Source organism: Athene cunicularia, assembly GCF_003259725.1.
Source record: "Athene cunicularia isolate RWA chromosome 5 unlocalized genomic scaffold, athCun1 chr5_part1, whole genome shotgun sequence".
Lineage (NCBI taxonomy): Eukaryota > Metazoa > Chordata > Aves > Strigiformes > Strigidae > Athene > Athene cunicularia.
Window position 1 is genome coordinate 35502777 of NW_020799101.1, and position 17648 is coordinate 35520424.

At 38.0% G+C, this 17648-nt stretch overlaps 1 protein-coding gene across 1 annotated transcript in view; it reads right to left on the bottom strand.

The window, feature by feature from the left end:
* Positions 1-450: 450 nt before the first annotated feature.
* Positions 451-17648, bottom strand: part of GPR176 (G protein-coupled receptor 176) — a 44571-nt gene continuing 27373 nt past the window's right edge. The window contains exons 2-3 of the mRNA XM_026850061.1: positions 4901-5153; positions 451-3313 (exon numbers count right to left, since the gene is read on the bottom strand). Of these exons, the coding sequence (XP_026705862.1) occupies positions 2206-3313; positions 4901-5153 (1361 nt within the window). The 3' untranslated portion in view covers positions 451-2205. The remainder of the gene's footprint in view (positions 3314-4900; positions 5154-17648) is intronic.

Consider the following 17648-nt stretch of genomic DNA (forward strand, 5'->3'; position numbering starts at 1 on the left):
GTATCTATATGTAAATGGGCCATAAATACTAAATTAACCAAAATTCATAAGGAAACTATAACTCATTCTTTGCTTTTGAGGGTTTTAGGATTTTCTGAATGGCATCTGTTCTTTCACTAACTCTGGAAAAAACAAACACTCCATAAAATTACTTTTTATCAACACTCAAAAGAAAATGCCTGATATGGTACTTCTCTACCTCTGCCACAGAAGGAACACCTTTTCCTGGAATATTTCTTCTGTCTGATTTCAGGCAAGCTATGTCTGCCTTCTCATCTCTGTAATCTAAGAAGCAGGGCAGCTGGGGTTCCCACCACCCATCTGGACCCATTGAAGACTGTTCCTCACTCCCAAGCTGAGATGTTCCTGAACTAGCAAGAAGTGAAGTGCACTGAAACCAAAGAGGAAATGGAGAAAAACATAATTTACATGGTAATTTATAAGCTTTTTTAAAATACATTTTTATTAAAACATTTGCTTTTAATGCCTTGTAGAAATCCACCACCTTGGAGCCATCGTAAGCTGCTGACTTTCTTCAAACATATCAAAGGAATAACAGGTACATCTCCAAATTCTGCTTCAGCAGAATTTTTTCTCACTTTTAACATTAACTGGTTGAATTTAGTATGTTACTGTGATCTTGGCAAGATTCTTCACCTTGTCCTTTTAAAAGTATGCTTTAAAGAAAACTACTTTCATAAACAGGCATTAACTACAGATAAAGGTTCAGCATGCACCAAAGGGCTAAAGTACAGGAGAACCACAAGGAATACACAGATGTTACTAGATTGTGCTTTTAAGAAACTACCCACAAAGACAACAGTGAATGCAGATAAGGAAGAAGGAAAGACTACTCGCAACTGAACAAGGATTAAAATGCCAGGGTTACAATAGTTTCAGGTCATCTAACAGACTGATACAGTTTAAAATTCACACTTAGTATAAACGAGACAACATGCCTGTGACAATGCAGGGGGGCAAGCTGCAGCACAATGCCTGACTCTCATAGTATGGCTGGTGTGCTGATACTAGGGATGGCATGACTCCGATTCACTCAGGAATTAGGCACCAGATTTGAAATTCTTGTGTTCATACACTGGGTGGTCTACTACTCTGTGGGACAAGTGGAGTAGGATGGTTGGTATCTGTGAAGGTAGAAGGAAAACTTCCCTCTGACAATAGTGAGCAACGGCACTAATAAACCTTGCTTTTGGGGGTCTGTTATCAGCCTCCTCACTCAGCAGTTCAATACAAGGCTAATAGCATTTCTGACCCATTTCTTTCATTTGCTAGCAAGAAAATGGCAGAGTGCACCAGCAGATGAGTCTGTTTTCAGGTTGACTCTTGGTTACACAAAATACATACATTACACTATTGGGACATTTGTATATGCCCTATATCACAGGATCAAAGTATTCTATTTATGCCCTTGGCACATACATACTTGTTTACTGCAGTCAGGATTTGTCCTCCATGGTCTCCTTTTTACTTAAAACTACAAGAATATATAGTGGGTTTTTTTAAAAAAACCCAAAGTCTCAGGTTTGACACACATGACAATTTGGATATCCTTGGCTTTGCAGAATTTTAAGCCAAAAAATAATATTTTAGGTCTCTAAAAAGTTTAGATGTTTGGCAGATAATTGGTAACTAATTTGTGCAAAAAGTCCAGCAAGCTTTATTTTTAACACTGGTCTGAAGAAATGGGCTTAACAGAAAACAGATATACTTAATAGTCCATCTTCATTAATGGAATGTGCAGAACCTTGCTGTGTCCCTTTACAGGAGGTTAAGTTACTTACCCATTTTGCATCTGTCTTCTGCTCCCTACAGTCTTTACTATTAAGTTACTTTGATAACCAGTCCATTTTAATACAACACGAGGTTTCCCAGCCAACTGACCACTGTATTTCCATACTTCAGCCATACAGTGTTCCCAAAGCCATGTGTACTTTTTCGAAGTTAATCAGGCAGGTATCATTGTAGGGATTTCACAGGTAAAACTAAGAATCAGCATCTCCTGATATATTATTTTCATGAAAACATAATAATAAGGAACACTTGTATATACATTTCCCTTTTGTTTGAATTATATTTGGCACCAAAAAAATCAGCCTGTAACAAATTTCAGCATAACAAAGATCCATGGGATCACACATATAACAGAAGGTGACCTTTCTCTGTCACTTAAAGCTCCTGCTCTTACTAAGAATCCACCTTGGGAAAGATACTGACTTTATTGTTTCTGCTGATTTTTCTTTCTGCTTTACACTTAGGCTGTTTCGTCTGGATTAGCTCTTCGGGGGTATTCCCCAAAGGAGGCAGGAGTCGCTTCTTACTGTTTCGGTTTTCTGAAAGCCACTGTGGAGGCAGCTCAAAGGGTCCAAAACCAAACTGCATGGAATATTTGTCATTTACCATATCAGCTTCTGTGGGCACAGCTGGTGCCACCTGAGCTGCAGAGTCTGCAATTGTCTGTGATATTAATTTGTGAACTGAAGTCTCTCCTACCTCTAGATTGGTGATAGGAATTTCTTTCTGTTGAAAGTCACCAGAGCCAAAGGATTTGGTCTCAGTCTCCTCATCTTCCGTTGGCTTGAAGATTTGCTGTTGCCCAATATGAAACATCTCCAGAAGCTGGCTCCCCGAACGGACACTGGGCTCCAGATTAGCATCTGCAACACCACCTGAGCTGACAATGTTTCTCCTGCTATACCTTCGGTGCAGCTGTACTAATGTCCCCACTAAGCACTTCCGTACTGATTTGTTTACAGTTAAAAATAACAAAGGATTGGCCAGCAGAGAGACCTTGGGCAACCAAATGGCAGTGAGGAGCAAGAAAACTGAAATATCTGAAATATTGAGTATGGTGCGGTAAATCACCAGAGTCACATAGGGTACACTGCAGAAAATAAATATCATAACCATGGAAAGTAGCATAGCATGAAGCTCAGCTTCTCGCTGGGAGGCATAAGGGATAGAAATTGTATTCTGAGGGGTCCTTAAGGCAGCTATGATGACTTTTTTCTTCTGGCTGGCACTCAGTGCTCTGCGAATAAGGATCATAAAGAGAAATACCACCGCCACTGGTACAATCACAGTGGTGATGTTATAGATGATGACATATATCAGGTGGCCAAGGGAGTAACTCCAAGATTCAGAACAGGTGGACATGGCATAAATATCAGACACATTGGTCACAGCAAATACTGGAATGCTGGCCACTATTGCATGGGCCCAGATATAGATAACCAGGTCTCGGGATTTTGCATCAGATATTTTCCTTTCCAGAGGGTATAAAACAGAGTAGTACCTGTCGGGAAAAAAATAAAAATTACAACTGATACAATGCAAACGCTGAAGTCTATAACGAGCATAGTGCTTATGAGAAGCCTCTCAGGAGCTGTCTGAGCATAATGTCCGAGATCCCTAACTGGGTTGCCAACTGACTACATGCTTATGAGAGAGGGGAAAAAAACTCCACAAGGGTCTGCCTTTGAAGGTCTGTCTGTAAAAAGAAAAAATTTCAAGAACACATTATTGGTGATGAAAAATTCTTTCAATAATTAGGACTATATCACTTTGGCTGATGTGTATTAACATTATTTTGAAGATTTCATCATTTACTTACTTGTAAACTGGACAGTTTATTGCACACAGCACAAAATTTCAGAAAACATGATAGAGGCATAGATATGTTGCATTGAAAGGCTGGACTCGCATTTTATTTGAAAAGCTGCTTTAGGATAGATTTTTTTCGCTGGATATTTGGAAAAAGCTGTTGGTCACAAATTACCTGTACCCATCTACTGGAAGTACAGTGGGGTTTTGTTTTGCACAAGTTCTGGTTGGCAAGACCCTGAGCAAAACAGCAGTCAAACACTGAACATCTGTGCATTTAAAAAAATTTAAAAGTGCATCTCTGACATGCATTTCAAATTTCAGGCAGTGATTCATTGTTTACTTACTACTTTGCACTTCTAAGCTCACAGAGTTTTCATGAGAGACCTATCCTTTTATACTTAACATTATAAGCAGTTTGTGCTTTTTGTGAGGAAGATCACAAAAATGCATTTATCAAGACATTAATGTTAAAGTAAGAGACGTGACTTTATTAGGTATACAGTTTGTTTTTGTAGAGCTAACATATTCTGTGGTGAGACACGATAACAGACTAACAATAATTTTACCCAACATGTATAAATCCACTGTTTTAGTAATGTAACCTGTATTAAACCAGTATCTATCCTTCCCAAAAATACCTAACTTCCAGTCACTGTCAAGATGATAGAGCTGTGGATTTAGGTGGGATCAGTGACTGCTAATAATAACAAGCAAGATGAATGGAATCCAGGAAATTGGATAGTTCAAAGGGCCACTTTCCTTTTAGCCTGTTCTTCTACATACAAAACTTCTCTGAATTAATTTTGGTTGTAGTAATATTGTTTGGGGGAGTTTTTTAAACAAATCTACATTTGAAATTTGCAATTGATGGACAATCTACCTCAGGCATTGGTAAATTCTTCTAACAGGCAGTGTCCTTCAACTTCCACAGTTAAAAATGTGCACTTTGTCTATAGTCTGAAGTTGTCTGCTTTCAAGTTCCATTACTGAACAACAGCCATTAACATGAAGAAAAAAAGGATAAAAATCTTCTCTGAAGACAAAACTTTAGACTCAAAGTCCTTTATAAATGTCCAGAGACATCAGAGTAAACTGAAAAGTAAGGTTTTCAATGTTACAGAGAAGAACATTTATCCCAATACATTCTAGAAAGAAGCTGTACACTGTGAGCAAAGCACTGGAACAAGAGCAAGACCAATATGAAAGGGAGAAAAGGGTTTCAAAGGGAGGAAAAAATAACGAAAGATCAAGGATCCTGGCAAATTTCCTCTCTTACCTGTCAAGAGCAATGGCTGGAAAACTAAGGATGGTCACTGAGCAGAAGACTTTGTGCAGAAATTTGGCAATTCTGCAGAAGAGCATCGTATAGATCCACCAGCAGCAGTGCGGACTGGCACTAAGAGCAATGTCAAAAGGCACACAGACTAGGCTGGCACAGATCCCCGAGCAGGCCAAATTCTTAATGAATCGGTTTGTTACAGATTTAAGTACCGATGTTCTGCAAGTTGACCACAGCACCATGATGTTACCTGCAAGCAGAGACAGGAAGGATTAAGAAAAGAAAAAAAAAAAAACAAAAAAACTGCCAACCACCCTCAAAACCCAACAACAATAATTTTAACAGATTTGAATGTTCCCTACTACCACAAATAAAAATACTTGTTTGGAGTTTGCCAGAAGTCCCTGATTGAACCATCACACTGCTCAAACTAAAAAGTCTGTAATGGCTAGTGGCTTTATAAATTGGGTGACTGAAAACAATTACTCCCCAGCTATCTCCTCTCAGCTTCCAGTAATGAATGAATTAAGGAATTTCAGAGGCAAATGCCTAAGTAGGATTTCCAAACCGTGGTTTTAGATGCTTACGTTGCCTCCTGCATTAAATGAGCCATCCTAAATATTCAAATATTGACATTTGCTGGTTTATATTTTAGTAATTAATGCATAATTTTTTAATATAAAAATACACTGTAATTAAATATAAACATAATTAAAATATAAAAGTATGGTTTTAATCTGTTCGCCTCTGTGTAAGTGGATCACAGCAGCTTGCTTTTCTTTCCACTCGCACACACAGGCCTATGTGAAGTCACATCCAGAAGAAATGTTGTTTTTTTTTTCCCCAAGAGATTCTATATAAACATAGTAACATGTAATTAAACAAATGAGACAGGCAAAAACCAAAAAGACTCGATGGACATAATTTCACAACAGTACACACAGAATGCAACCCACTAGTTTGGATATTCAAGCTCTACACATTTGTTTCAAATAGGGTGAATAGATGGCAGTGAAGCAGAAGTACAGAGAGAAACCAGCATTAGCTAAGACAGTGTTTTTCCCTTATGATGGTAACTTACTCTATCCAGATCCCAGACAGATATATTGTATCATAGAAACAAATTGACAAATTTTCCATGGCAAATTTCCCTATGATTCTAACTCACACAACAACAGTACAAGAGTAAATGAAGCAATCTTTTCTTACGACATGTAGCTCTGAGCCCCATCTAATGCATACCAAGATGCAAGCAAACTCACACTCAGAATCCAGGATTTTATCTCTCCTTTAAAAACCTGACTTTAGTGAGATGTTTGCTTTTTTTAATTAAAAAGAAAGAAATGAGTGCTACCAGGGAAAAAAAAAAAAAAAAAAAAAAAAAAAAAAAGTGCAAAAATGGAGATTAATTTAATATTGAAGTCTTATCTTGAATGCCACAAAACATCCACAATTCTTAATGCTTTTGCCACTTCCAATTAATACAAGTTAAGGACAGTACTATAGGTGAAGGAAATGCAGACAACCACTATATGACCACAGAAATGTTTACTTGCCCAAAGTACATTTTATGCGTGCAGAAAAACTCCCAAAGACAGGTCAGCCCACAATGGCTGGCAGTGAAAATCACACACCGGTACTTAACTACTTGCTGCAAACTGCCTAGAGTGCACTCAACTCCACGGACTCAGGATACACGGAACCACACCACACGTTGTCTCAACAATAGCTCTTCCTTGGTCTGCTCAGACTGAGAAGTCCCTTTCCCCTGTGTTTATAGGGGCAGAGGGCAGCGATCTTAAGGAGGGAGAGGCGCTGAGAAGCAGACAGCCCGTTCAGACTTCCCTGCTCCCTGTCTTTTTGGCTCTGGCATTCCCCTCCCAGGGCAGGTGACACATAAGAGGCAGCAAACTTACACTGATCAAACACTGTTGGCAGGCACCTTCTGTGGTACCCAAGCAGATGGAGATGTACTAGTGCAGAGCTAAGGAGGCAGGAGGATCTTTGCTCGCAGAGCTGAGCAGGGCACACACATTCTACATCACGTAACCTGGTCCCAGCTTTCCACCCATGCCTGCACAGACACCGTTTTGGCTCAGGCTGCAGCACCTAACACCTGGTCATTTTAGTGCCATCTTCAGACAGAGCATTTGAAGACTCACTGACAGCAACAGGAAATACAAACTTTCAGAGTGTGTTAAAACTGAAAGGCAGCAGGTGAATGTGCAAGGTGACCAGAGCTAGTTAGAAGCACACATTTTAAAAGATACATGCAGATCATATATTTCTAAGTAAGTTGTCCAATTGAAACTGAAGGGTGCCTAATGTCTCAGCTAAATGTTTGTCACACAAACATTATAAGAACAGCACAAAAACATGCAAAGGTTTCTTGGGGGTTTCACAAGTAGTCTTTGTAAACTTACAAGGCATCAGAGTTATTTTCAGAAAGCTTTCACCCTTTTATGAGATGATCTGACAAAGAAATGAAAGCAAACATACTTTATACAACTCCCCCTAGTAATTCTTCACAGTGGTTTTAATAGAGAAAAATCTCCGGTGAAACACATATCGCTTGATGATACTATCCCCTAGCTAATCAATTCTAATGTAGTTTATTAAATACCTCTCTATCTGTAAGATACTAAGCAACAGACAGTCGTTAAATTGTCTTACCAGACAGCAAATCCAAGACTAAAATAAAATGTAATAGCTCAGTGCACAAGAGTGATTAAACTGTGTTCAAATTTTCATACTGAAGAAATACTGCAATCATTCTTTGTTACCCAGCACACCAGGCAAAAATTCTCCTGAATGACAGATATTAGTAAATTAGTAAAATTCTCAGCATTGGCCAAATTATGCAGCTGTGCTCAGTGCATAGCTCACGTGTGAGCTAGTTGTTTTGCACTAGCAGTAACTACATGGTAAAGGCCAGTATCATCTTAATAAAATGTGATTCTCCTTTATTTTATTTCTCCTGGAGATGTATTGAGCACCAGATCAACCAAAGCTATCAGCTTAAAAGTACTGCTTGCTAGGACAACTCCATTTACCCTGCTGCTGCTGCTGGACAGCATGCAGAGTTGAGTTTAGCTTCCTACCTCCAAGAAAAGTTAAATTGTTCTTGCTGCAGACTGTATCAACATCACATGTTGTTGATACTATATATTGTAGACACTTACCAGAAGCTCTTTTGAGTTGAAGTGTAATTGATTTATGAGGCAGCCAGATTTGTTAGTGTTTTTGTGGGGTACCTACAAATATACACAAGAGAAAACAGCATTTTAAGCTGCTGATTGAGATATGAAAAAGCAGCTGCAGCCCCTCACACTCCTCTTTGTTGACACTACCATTCTTTGGCTTGATATTTCCTCTGACCGATAAAAAAACCCCAAGCTTTTATTTGCTGAGTAGAGTTATCCTATGGTTGCCCACATAAAATCCAAGCAAGATCGTATCTGATTCACATGGCCAATGTGTATACTAAGTGGCAAGTAACAAGAAATACCAGAAAGCTTCTTGATAAAACAGTGTACCATTTCAATAGAAGCATGTGGTATTAACTTTAAAATCTACCTCACAGGCATACCATTTAGGTCCGCAATACTTGAAAGCCATTCTGAATTCAACTTACTATATATTGTGTGATGTCTCTTATGTAAATTCCTTTTTGGTAGCTGTCAAAATATTGAGTTATATATTTACCATCTAATGTGTTTTAAAGAATGGAATCATCATCTGGTTTTGTCAGGTGCTTTGGGCTTGACAATATATTCCACAGGCAGTATTCAATCAGTTGTACTTAAAGCTTCCTAAGTTGCTAGGAGATATTCAGTCAATCAAACCACTCACTTTCAAAAATATCTCTTAACTCTCAAGTTATTGAAGAAGTACTTCTCACATAGTAATAATTTATTATTACAATGCCCTGGAGTAGGAGAGAAGCTGGGTTTTTTTGTTGTTTGCAGGTTTTTTTAATTTAAATCTTTTATCTAGTTTGAATTGCATTGATTTTATAACCTTACTTCCACAGCAAGTTTCACCTCTATTAGAATGAATATAAGCGAAGAATAGAAAAATAAAAGAAAACAGTTTTTCATTAATATTTTAGAAGCTGCTACAGAACTCCTGAACTACTCTTCGCGGTTCTACAGAGAAGCTTCATTCAAGACTCCAGATTCTCAACTGTTGAATTACTTCTACAAATTATGTCATATTGTCATTTATACATCAGAGAGTCATAAGGAAATGAAATTAGCTCTGGTGTTGATTGATCCTAAATGGAAGTGGAAATAATAAAGCATAAAAGAAATACTGGTTCTAAGGTGATGAAGAAATCTTCAGACAGACAAAATAAAGTTAGAACCTGAAAGGGGAAGAAAGGATAAGCAGACACAATTGTCCACTTGGGACACTGGAAAATTAATGAGTGAATATCCCTCAAAGAAATATTCTTTTTCCACTTGCAACTATGAGTAATTTATATATTAATAAGCTGCTCTGATGAATCAGATCAGCTTCAGTATAGACTAGTACATCTTTCTGCTGAGGCCTTCAAATCAAGTATTTCCCTTCATGCATCTCAAAGCCACCCACTCTGGAAAAAAAATTGCACCAGAAACTTTCACAGCATTAAATATTAAGAAGCTTCAGAATAAAACTGCATGCATTTCCCATTTCTTTGCCCTTCATCTTTCCCTAGCAACTCCTTTCCATGGAATAACAATGTTCCAGGCAACAAGGCAATTCAACAAGCATTATAGCAATCGTGCTCTGAATCTTTTCACAATGTCTAGAGGCACTTTTCTGTGTGTATTAGTCATTCACTGTTGAACCCATGAAAGACATAGTCTAACACCAGTATTCTCCTTGGCTTACAACTGTACTGGGATGTTGCACATCCTCACAGTGGGCAAAGCTGTCATTTTCTACCATGGGTTAGTTTCTGAGGTATTTCTGCTGGATAACTGGTCTAGGGCTCATAACCTTGGGGTTCAAGCTTCATAATGGGATTGTACTGGTTATGTACATGGAGTGAACAAGCAATAGGAAAATGTAGCATCTTGATATTTCCTGTAAGTCAATACTGCCTGGGACATGAGTGTCACTTATAAAAATCATATTACAAAGCAAATCCCATCCCGGTTGCACAGAATTCCACCACTGAAAGAAAAATATGAAATGTTTTGAATTTAAAAAGGAAAAGTGTATCTTTGGTCTTCTCAGAGAATGAGCTGTGTCTAGGTAAAACCCTTCCTACACCCAACGTTAATTGACAACCTTGTCAGTACACAGACCAAATAAGCAGGAGGTAAGTATCCAGCTTGTCTGTGCCTTCGAAAATTTCTTCAAGTAAAAAGAGGAATAGGAAATATTAAAAGTAACCAGTGCATGATAAGCATCTACTTTCACATTAGAAGCCTGCCAAACAAGGTCTGAGTTCATTATATCCTCTGATAGATCATAACTATCACCATTCAATAAAATCTCCATGTACTACATACAAATTCCACTGCATTCAGCTTGAAAAAATGGTTGTTTCCAGTCATCCCACTGGGAAATACCACAGATAAGCAGCTACATACTATATGAAGTTGCACAGAAGTGCACTGAGAAAGTAAACAGGAGGATCCAACACAGCATGCTGCCCAGACATCCTTCTAGCCTTTATAAGTTCATTGTATCTACAAGAAATAACATTCTCTGAGCATGAAATGTTAGAGAGCATTAGTCTAATTCAAAGCAGCAAAAAATATTTTTGCTCCTTTTCCAAGTTGGATCTAACTACCAGACACAAAATGTTGATGCAGGCATCAAGAGCTGAGATAGTTTTGAAATACTAGCTCTTAGCAATAATTCAAATAATGCGAAAGATTCTTAATAATACCTTTAACAAGTAGAAGGACGATCCCCATGGAAACCAGAGACTGTTATCTAAAACAAATGCATTTGCCATGCAGTCATCCAAAAAAAAGGAAGAAATATTGCTCTTTGTCGATTAACTCATGGAACCCAATCCATTAGCTGGGTATAACGTTCATCTTACATTTTTGTTAACATTAATCAGTGCGTAATTGAATCAAAACAAAGTCCACACTCTAGTAAAATCCTCCTCACAGCTTGCCGCCTTCTGCTTGCTGATTTCCCTCCCATCCAGAGCAGGGTTCTGGGGATCCAGACGTCCTTCCCAGCAGAGAGCCTCTGCATAGCCCTCCCACACTCCCTGCGGTGTCACTGGAAGGAGCTGGCAGCCCTCTTCACAAGAAAACAAGGCAGGAAACAATGGAAGAGGTTAGAAACCGGGCTTTACCCATTGAAACCTTCCATTAAAAACAATCCACTGAAAAAGTCACAGGTTCTGTCAACATGATGAATGTGAAAAACTTCTCTTGTTGAAACACCAGGATGATTACATTCCCAACCCTCAAACACTTTTTTATTATTTTCTGAGGTATTTTGAGGAAGGTGTTTTCCACAGAACTTACTCTGTTAAAAGACAAACCTCACTCAAAAAGCGGTTCCCTGGATACATTTTTGGTAACCCTTCTTACGTTAAAGCACACGTTGTTTACTTATTAACCTCCAGAGGGAACAGGGATGTATCAGGATACACACTGGCTTACACAGCTTGAAGAAATGCATAATTTTATCACAGAATCACAGAATGGTTGAAGCTGGAAGGGACCTCTGAAGATCATCTGGACTAAACCCCTGCTCAAGCAGGACCAAATTCTTGTAATTTTTTATAATTCTTGTATATTTTAGTTTTAAAAAATATAGTCATCAGACTGGCAGAGTTGCCTTTATAGATGAAAAAACCCCATAAAACAAAAACAAAAAGCAAACTTCCTGAAACCAAATCCAAACTTTTTTAACATTCTAGCTATCAAATTCAAAATTCAGTGACAATTGCACTCCAGTTAAAAAGAGTGGGCAATAACTTATTTTATTTTTAACATATTTCTTCCATTTTTAGTTTGTGTACCTGTGCAACCAAATGTTTTATACCCAAGATGAAGTGTCTGCTGCAAAAGAACTACCCTAAAACAAGGTTTGCTGTATACCAAACATTTTTCGTCCTTCATAAAACAGGTGATCTCCTTATTTTTAGGATAAGGTTTCTCACTCATATTCTTAGAATTCTCATTCACATATTCCTACTTACATCATAAATATTGACTTAGAAGTGTAACTATTTAAGAGATTTGTCAGCATGGAGTTCTGGTCACCAAACTCAGCTAAAAGGAACTACATCAAGCATGAATTAGCCCAGTACAGAGTAGTTACCTGCAGAGTGTTTCAGCACAGATGCAAATTACCTTGGAAACCCTTTCATTTAGCATGTGATAGTTGTCTACATGGCTTCCATTCCCAAGAAAGTGTACAGTTACAAGGTAGAAAAGATTCTAGGGAAGGAGCCAGTTCATAGCAGCTTTACCCCAGAAAGTGACTAGAAGATTCCCTTTCAGGAACAGGTAAGTCATTGACTTTTGTTGCAGCATTGCCTAGGACTAGTCCAAGGCCAACACCTACCTACACAATCCACTGGCAGCAGCTACTGTCACTTTTTGTGAAGATAGAGTAAAGTCAGAAAACATACATGAAGAAATTTAAAATTGTTCTTACAGCAAGCATAACTTGTATGATATGATGGTATTTGTAATGTCGAAATGGCTATGGAAAATGATCATTAATATAATTCCATTTGTGAATTTTTACTGTTGTCCTTAGTATTTCATAAAATTATTGTCTGCAGGCAGATTCTAAAGTAACTGTGTCATGCTAAAGTTCTTTGATACCCACTTGTATTTCTTTCAGATAGACCTATCTGAAGGCAGATAAGAAATATCTCTGCACTGATAATTCTCCAGTTCTTCATACCCACTGTTGCATTAAATGGACAGAATTTCTGGGCAGGAACAATCATTTTCTCCCTTTCAATAAACTTGTCCTTCAACAGCCACCACAATAATTTCAACCGATCATGGAAATAACCAAATCCACTTATTATATCAAGTATGCTTGACTTGTCCGAATTCCTTGCCTCCCTCTATTTTAAAACTGATGTCCTCAAAGAACCTGAAACTCTTCAAGCTCCTTGGAAGGAAGGAAAGAAGTTTAAAGAATATTGCATCTGCAACTTCAGGACTTTGGATTGTTCCCATGTCAAGAAAATATGACAAATGTATTGCATTACCTTTGAAATCTAAGCTAGGAAATTAAAAATCTGAAAAAAGAATGTCCAGATTTACTGCTGTAACCATAACAAGAATATAAATCTTTTCAAAGTTATTAACTTTTTGAATCACAGTGCCTAAGGGACCCGCTTGTTTTACTTACAGCAAAAATATAACCAAAAATTTTTAAAGTCAAGGACTTTACATGGCCCCCATAAGAGACCCTCATGACATGGGAACCAATGTTTTTACCTCTTCCATGGAGGAATAGAAATAAAGGAAAGAGATATAGAAAAGGTAAAAATATTGGATGGCCACATCATCAATGTACATGAAACCATTAGCTGAAGATCCTACATCGTGTTTGCCAACCAAGAATCATATCTCACATCTAGTGAACCATCTGGCCTTTCTTACACCAGGCTTTGTGCCAGTCATCCTCAGAGAGCAAGTCTGATGTTACTGAAACACTACAAGGCCTGGGCTGCAAGTGAAGCAGGTAATTTTCTGAATGGCCAGTCTGTCTGTTCTTCATCATCCTTGGCACAAGAAAAATACCTTTTGTCTTCTGATTTATAAAAAACTCAGAAAAGGACAATTTTGAACCTGTAAGTCATGAAACGACTGAGGAGATGCAACAGTAGCACTTCTTATGCAAGGGGATGTCAAGAACACAGAGATTTATTTGAGCTCCCCTGACCACTGTGCTGAATCTAATTGTAAATAGCAGTCTTAACACAGGGACCAAGTACATTTAAGATTTGTTTTTAAATAACAATGCTATCTACCAGTACCTCTCTGTTTGTAGAAAGCCTGTAGCCACTTCTGTAGGTCCAGACACATCTCTTCAGATGCTCTTTTTTTGTCTGACTTCGCCCACGTGCATCTGCAATTCATGTGCAGGCATGATGGTGCTGTTAGGGAGATGTGGTCACTAAGATGTGACTTTTCACATCACAGATTCGGCTCAACTTTGCTTCATTTACAGGGCCAGCCTCAGTCCCTACAAGGCTCTTCCAGGAGAAATCTGCAGGACCTCTGTTCTCTCTGCATGTCATGCCAAGGTCAGATCCAGGGGAGACTTGACAGTTTTTCACTTGTGAGGCTGTGGCAAAACTCACGTCCTTTAGAGCAACTCCAGCATTTGGCCTGAGCTGTAAGCTGCTCCAGAATCCACAGCAGACAGGAACAACTTTCCACCTTCCACTCGGGACCTGACGACCTCCTGTGCTGTTCAGAGTCTTACTCCCTTCTGCCTTCACCCTCATGTATGTACAAAATGCTACCAGACCAGAACACAACACAGATGTGGTCCAACAACATTGTGCTTAGCAGAATTATTTTTCCTGTATCTAATACTTTTCCAGTATTAATTCACTCAAGATATTAAGACAAAACTTACAAAACAAATTAATTGCTGCACCATACCGTAGTATAGTGGATATGTGAGATCTATACTGTCTAATAGTATACAATCAGCTGGACAACTTGACTCGGTCACTGGTTAGCTGATTTTCCCTGGCTTATTTATTGAGGAAAAAAGCAGAAATACACATAATTTAAAACGAAATTATATTTGAGGGGCACAATTTAAAAAGCATGTGGTAATTACTAGTAGTTGGAAGACAGACTTTATATTTTCCTTGGTAATTAAGGCTATCTTGCACTTTTGATTAAAAAAAAATAATTCCTACCCATAAGCATCAATTTTCATCCTCCACTGCAGATGAAATTATAGAGTTTGTAGCTGAAAGATCCCATAGTAACATCTATTTCGTAGAGCAGAATTTATTTTCTGGCCTATCCCACAGTCTTGTAACTTTTTTTTTTTTATTATTTATACAACTAAGAAAGATCTGATGTCATTTCTGCATCAGTTTAACTGTGCTTCCCTTTCTCCAAAGTGCCAGGCTATCAGAAACAAAATTTTACTCTTTATATAGTTTTGCCATGCAGCCATTCACCAGGTCACCAGCTGCACACATTTGCTCTTGATTCTTTATACACAGATGTCTTCAAACAGAAATTACATATGCTTAATATGTCCTGCACAGTGGGATTAATTTAAGTTATATTTAGAAACAAGCTTTTTTCCCTCCCTCCACAGCTGACTCTGTAATAAATGGTTCTCTCCACTCCTCCTAGCCCTGTGAATGGACTAAAACAATACTCGCTAGGAAGAATAAAGTAGAGCTGGGGACTGACACACATGTCTGAAACACCATGAGTAATAAACTGAAAAAATCAGTATGACCCTAAATCAAATACTATTAAAAAAAAAAATCCCATGGAAAAATATTCTTTCTAGTTATCAGAGTGAGGCATTTCACTGAAGAAATATGAATTTACAGAGCCAAGTCAGATTTATTCCAACTTGCCAAAGGGAAGAGATGTGTTCCCTTGCAAAACCTCAGGGCAGGCAAGGTGCTTCACTGTCAAGATCACAGTGACATTTCTGGCCTGACTGAATGAAAGGGGGGGGCGGTCAGTTTGTTGGGGTTTTTTTCCTTATAACATACAGACCCCTGTAGTAAAATTTTTGTTGATCAAACAATTCATTTAAAAAGCTATTCTTGAGACTCTCCAAATTTCTCCTCTCTTATTTTTCTACAGTCCCCCATCTATAACAGAATTCCACTATAAGATTTCTGGAGTATCCACTCTGCAGTCTTCTTTCTTTCACAATTTTAATAACTGAGTTCCCTTTTCTTTGCTCAAAATCCTCACAGCAAGAGACATTGCTGTTCCCAGGTCCATTCTCTGCAAGACAGCACTGTTAAACCCAGAATAGCATTGTGCTTAGTGAAATGGGCCACAGTCATTCATCCTTCAAATGCCTTCACGGAAAACACTATGAAAAATTAGTATTATTTCTTACCATTTCCCTTTTGTTTAAAATAGCCAGAAATTCATCTTGATCCACATTTTGTATCTCCTCAACAAGACCAGTGGGTAGTAGATCATCTAATCAGGATTGATGATGCAAAATCCAGAGACATGCAAATGCCCAGAATTGAGTGAAGGGAACCAGATTCAGTTACAAAAAATGATGAAACACTGAAAGGTTTCTTGGCATTAAGAGCAAGAAAAGTTTTTAAAATTCTAGTTCTGGACACCTTCTAGCAACAGAATAGTTCAGAGAGTAAGACAAGCTGTAAAACTGCACAACATTCACCCCAAATACACCCTTGATGTGTGGAAAGTTTTTAAGTTTCCTTTTAACCTTCCAAGAATCCAGATGACTGCCCTAATGGAAAAGACAACATGGTCATTTTTACTATAAGTTTCCTTTTCTTCCCTAGCATTAGAAATACAATTAGCCATCCATATTTGAACTTGGGCACAGCAGAAGATACTCTACACTGAAAACTGCCTTAACCCTAACAAAACTTGGCCATATGTTTCCTTGCACTAGTGTGGGCTTATAACCTAGTGTGGTTTTATGACCTAGCATGGGTTGATGACACAAATTCCCTCATCAATCATCCACATGCAGCATAAAATTTAAAACTTGTGTTTTGCTGACAGATGCAGCTGAAGAGAATCTTTTTTGCTAATATATGGAATTTTAAAGTCTATTAGTGTATTAAAATTGAACAGATACCAATATGATTTTTCAATACAAAAAAACTTGATACAAAGCTGGAACAACATAACCTAAAATTAGTTACTCGTTTGTTTTCTGACACTAAAAATTTATTCCATTATCTTGCTACCTATGTATAACCTGATAAGGTCTACCATGTAATAGCCACATGCATGTAAAAATTAAATGAACTTAAGATACAGGTAGCACACAACTAACTCTATAAGACAGCAGCTGCCATCAGAAACAAGAGAGAACCATATATGCATGTCCTACCTCTTCCACCAGAGGACTGCACACAGGCAGTGATTTGTTTGATTGGGGCAAATCAGCAAGCAGGTGTAATCAAATCACTTACAGCTTGCTGTGTTTTCCTACAGACATATACAAATACATGCTCATTAGCAAAGCTTTCCAGGATTCTTGCATGTGTTCTCTGCAGTCATCTGTAAAACATTTCTTTTTGTGACGCAGGCACTGAATCCACAAAGAACCAAGATGTTAGTTACTGTATCATTGAACCCTGCTTATGAACAACAAACCAAGGCATGTATTATTTATATTTCAGCAGCTGTCTTTCATATTTCTACATTTCTCACCCACTTCTTCCCTTTTGCTTTCCTACAAAAATTACCAAGTCACAATGGTTGGGAGTGCTTGCATGATGCATTTCTGTGATCACTCCTCTCTCGTACTGAATCATCCATCCACTGTCAGCAGGTGAAAATGTTTCACATCTCTCTACACCACATGGAAACAAACAAACAGAAAATAAAAGTAATCCAGCAATTTCTCTTGGCTTCCACAGACAAACTAGCAACAAAATGTATGCCAAAAATCTACAGTCATTTCAGCTCTTCCACGAAGGAACTAAAAGGCATCAATTTACAGATAAACCCCCTCCAGCTCTGTAACTCCATTACCTGGATGCAGAATGTTCAATTTTAAGTAATAGCTATATAATTAGCATTATTACCTTAAA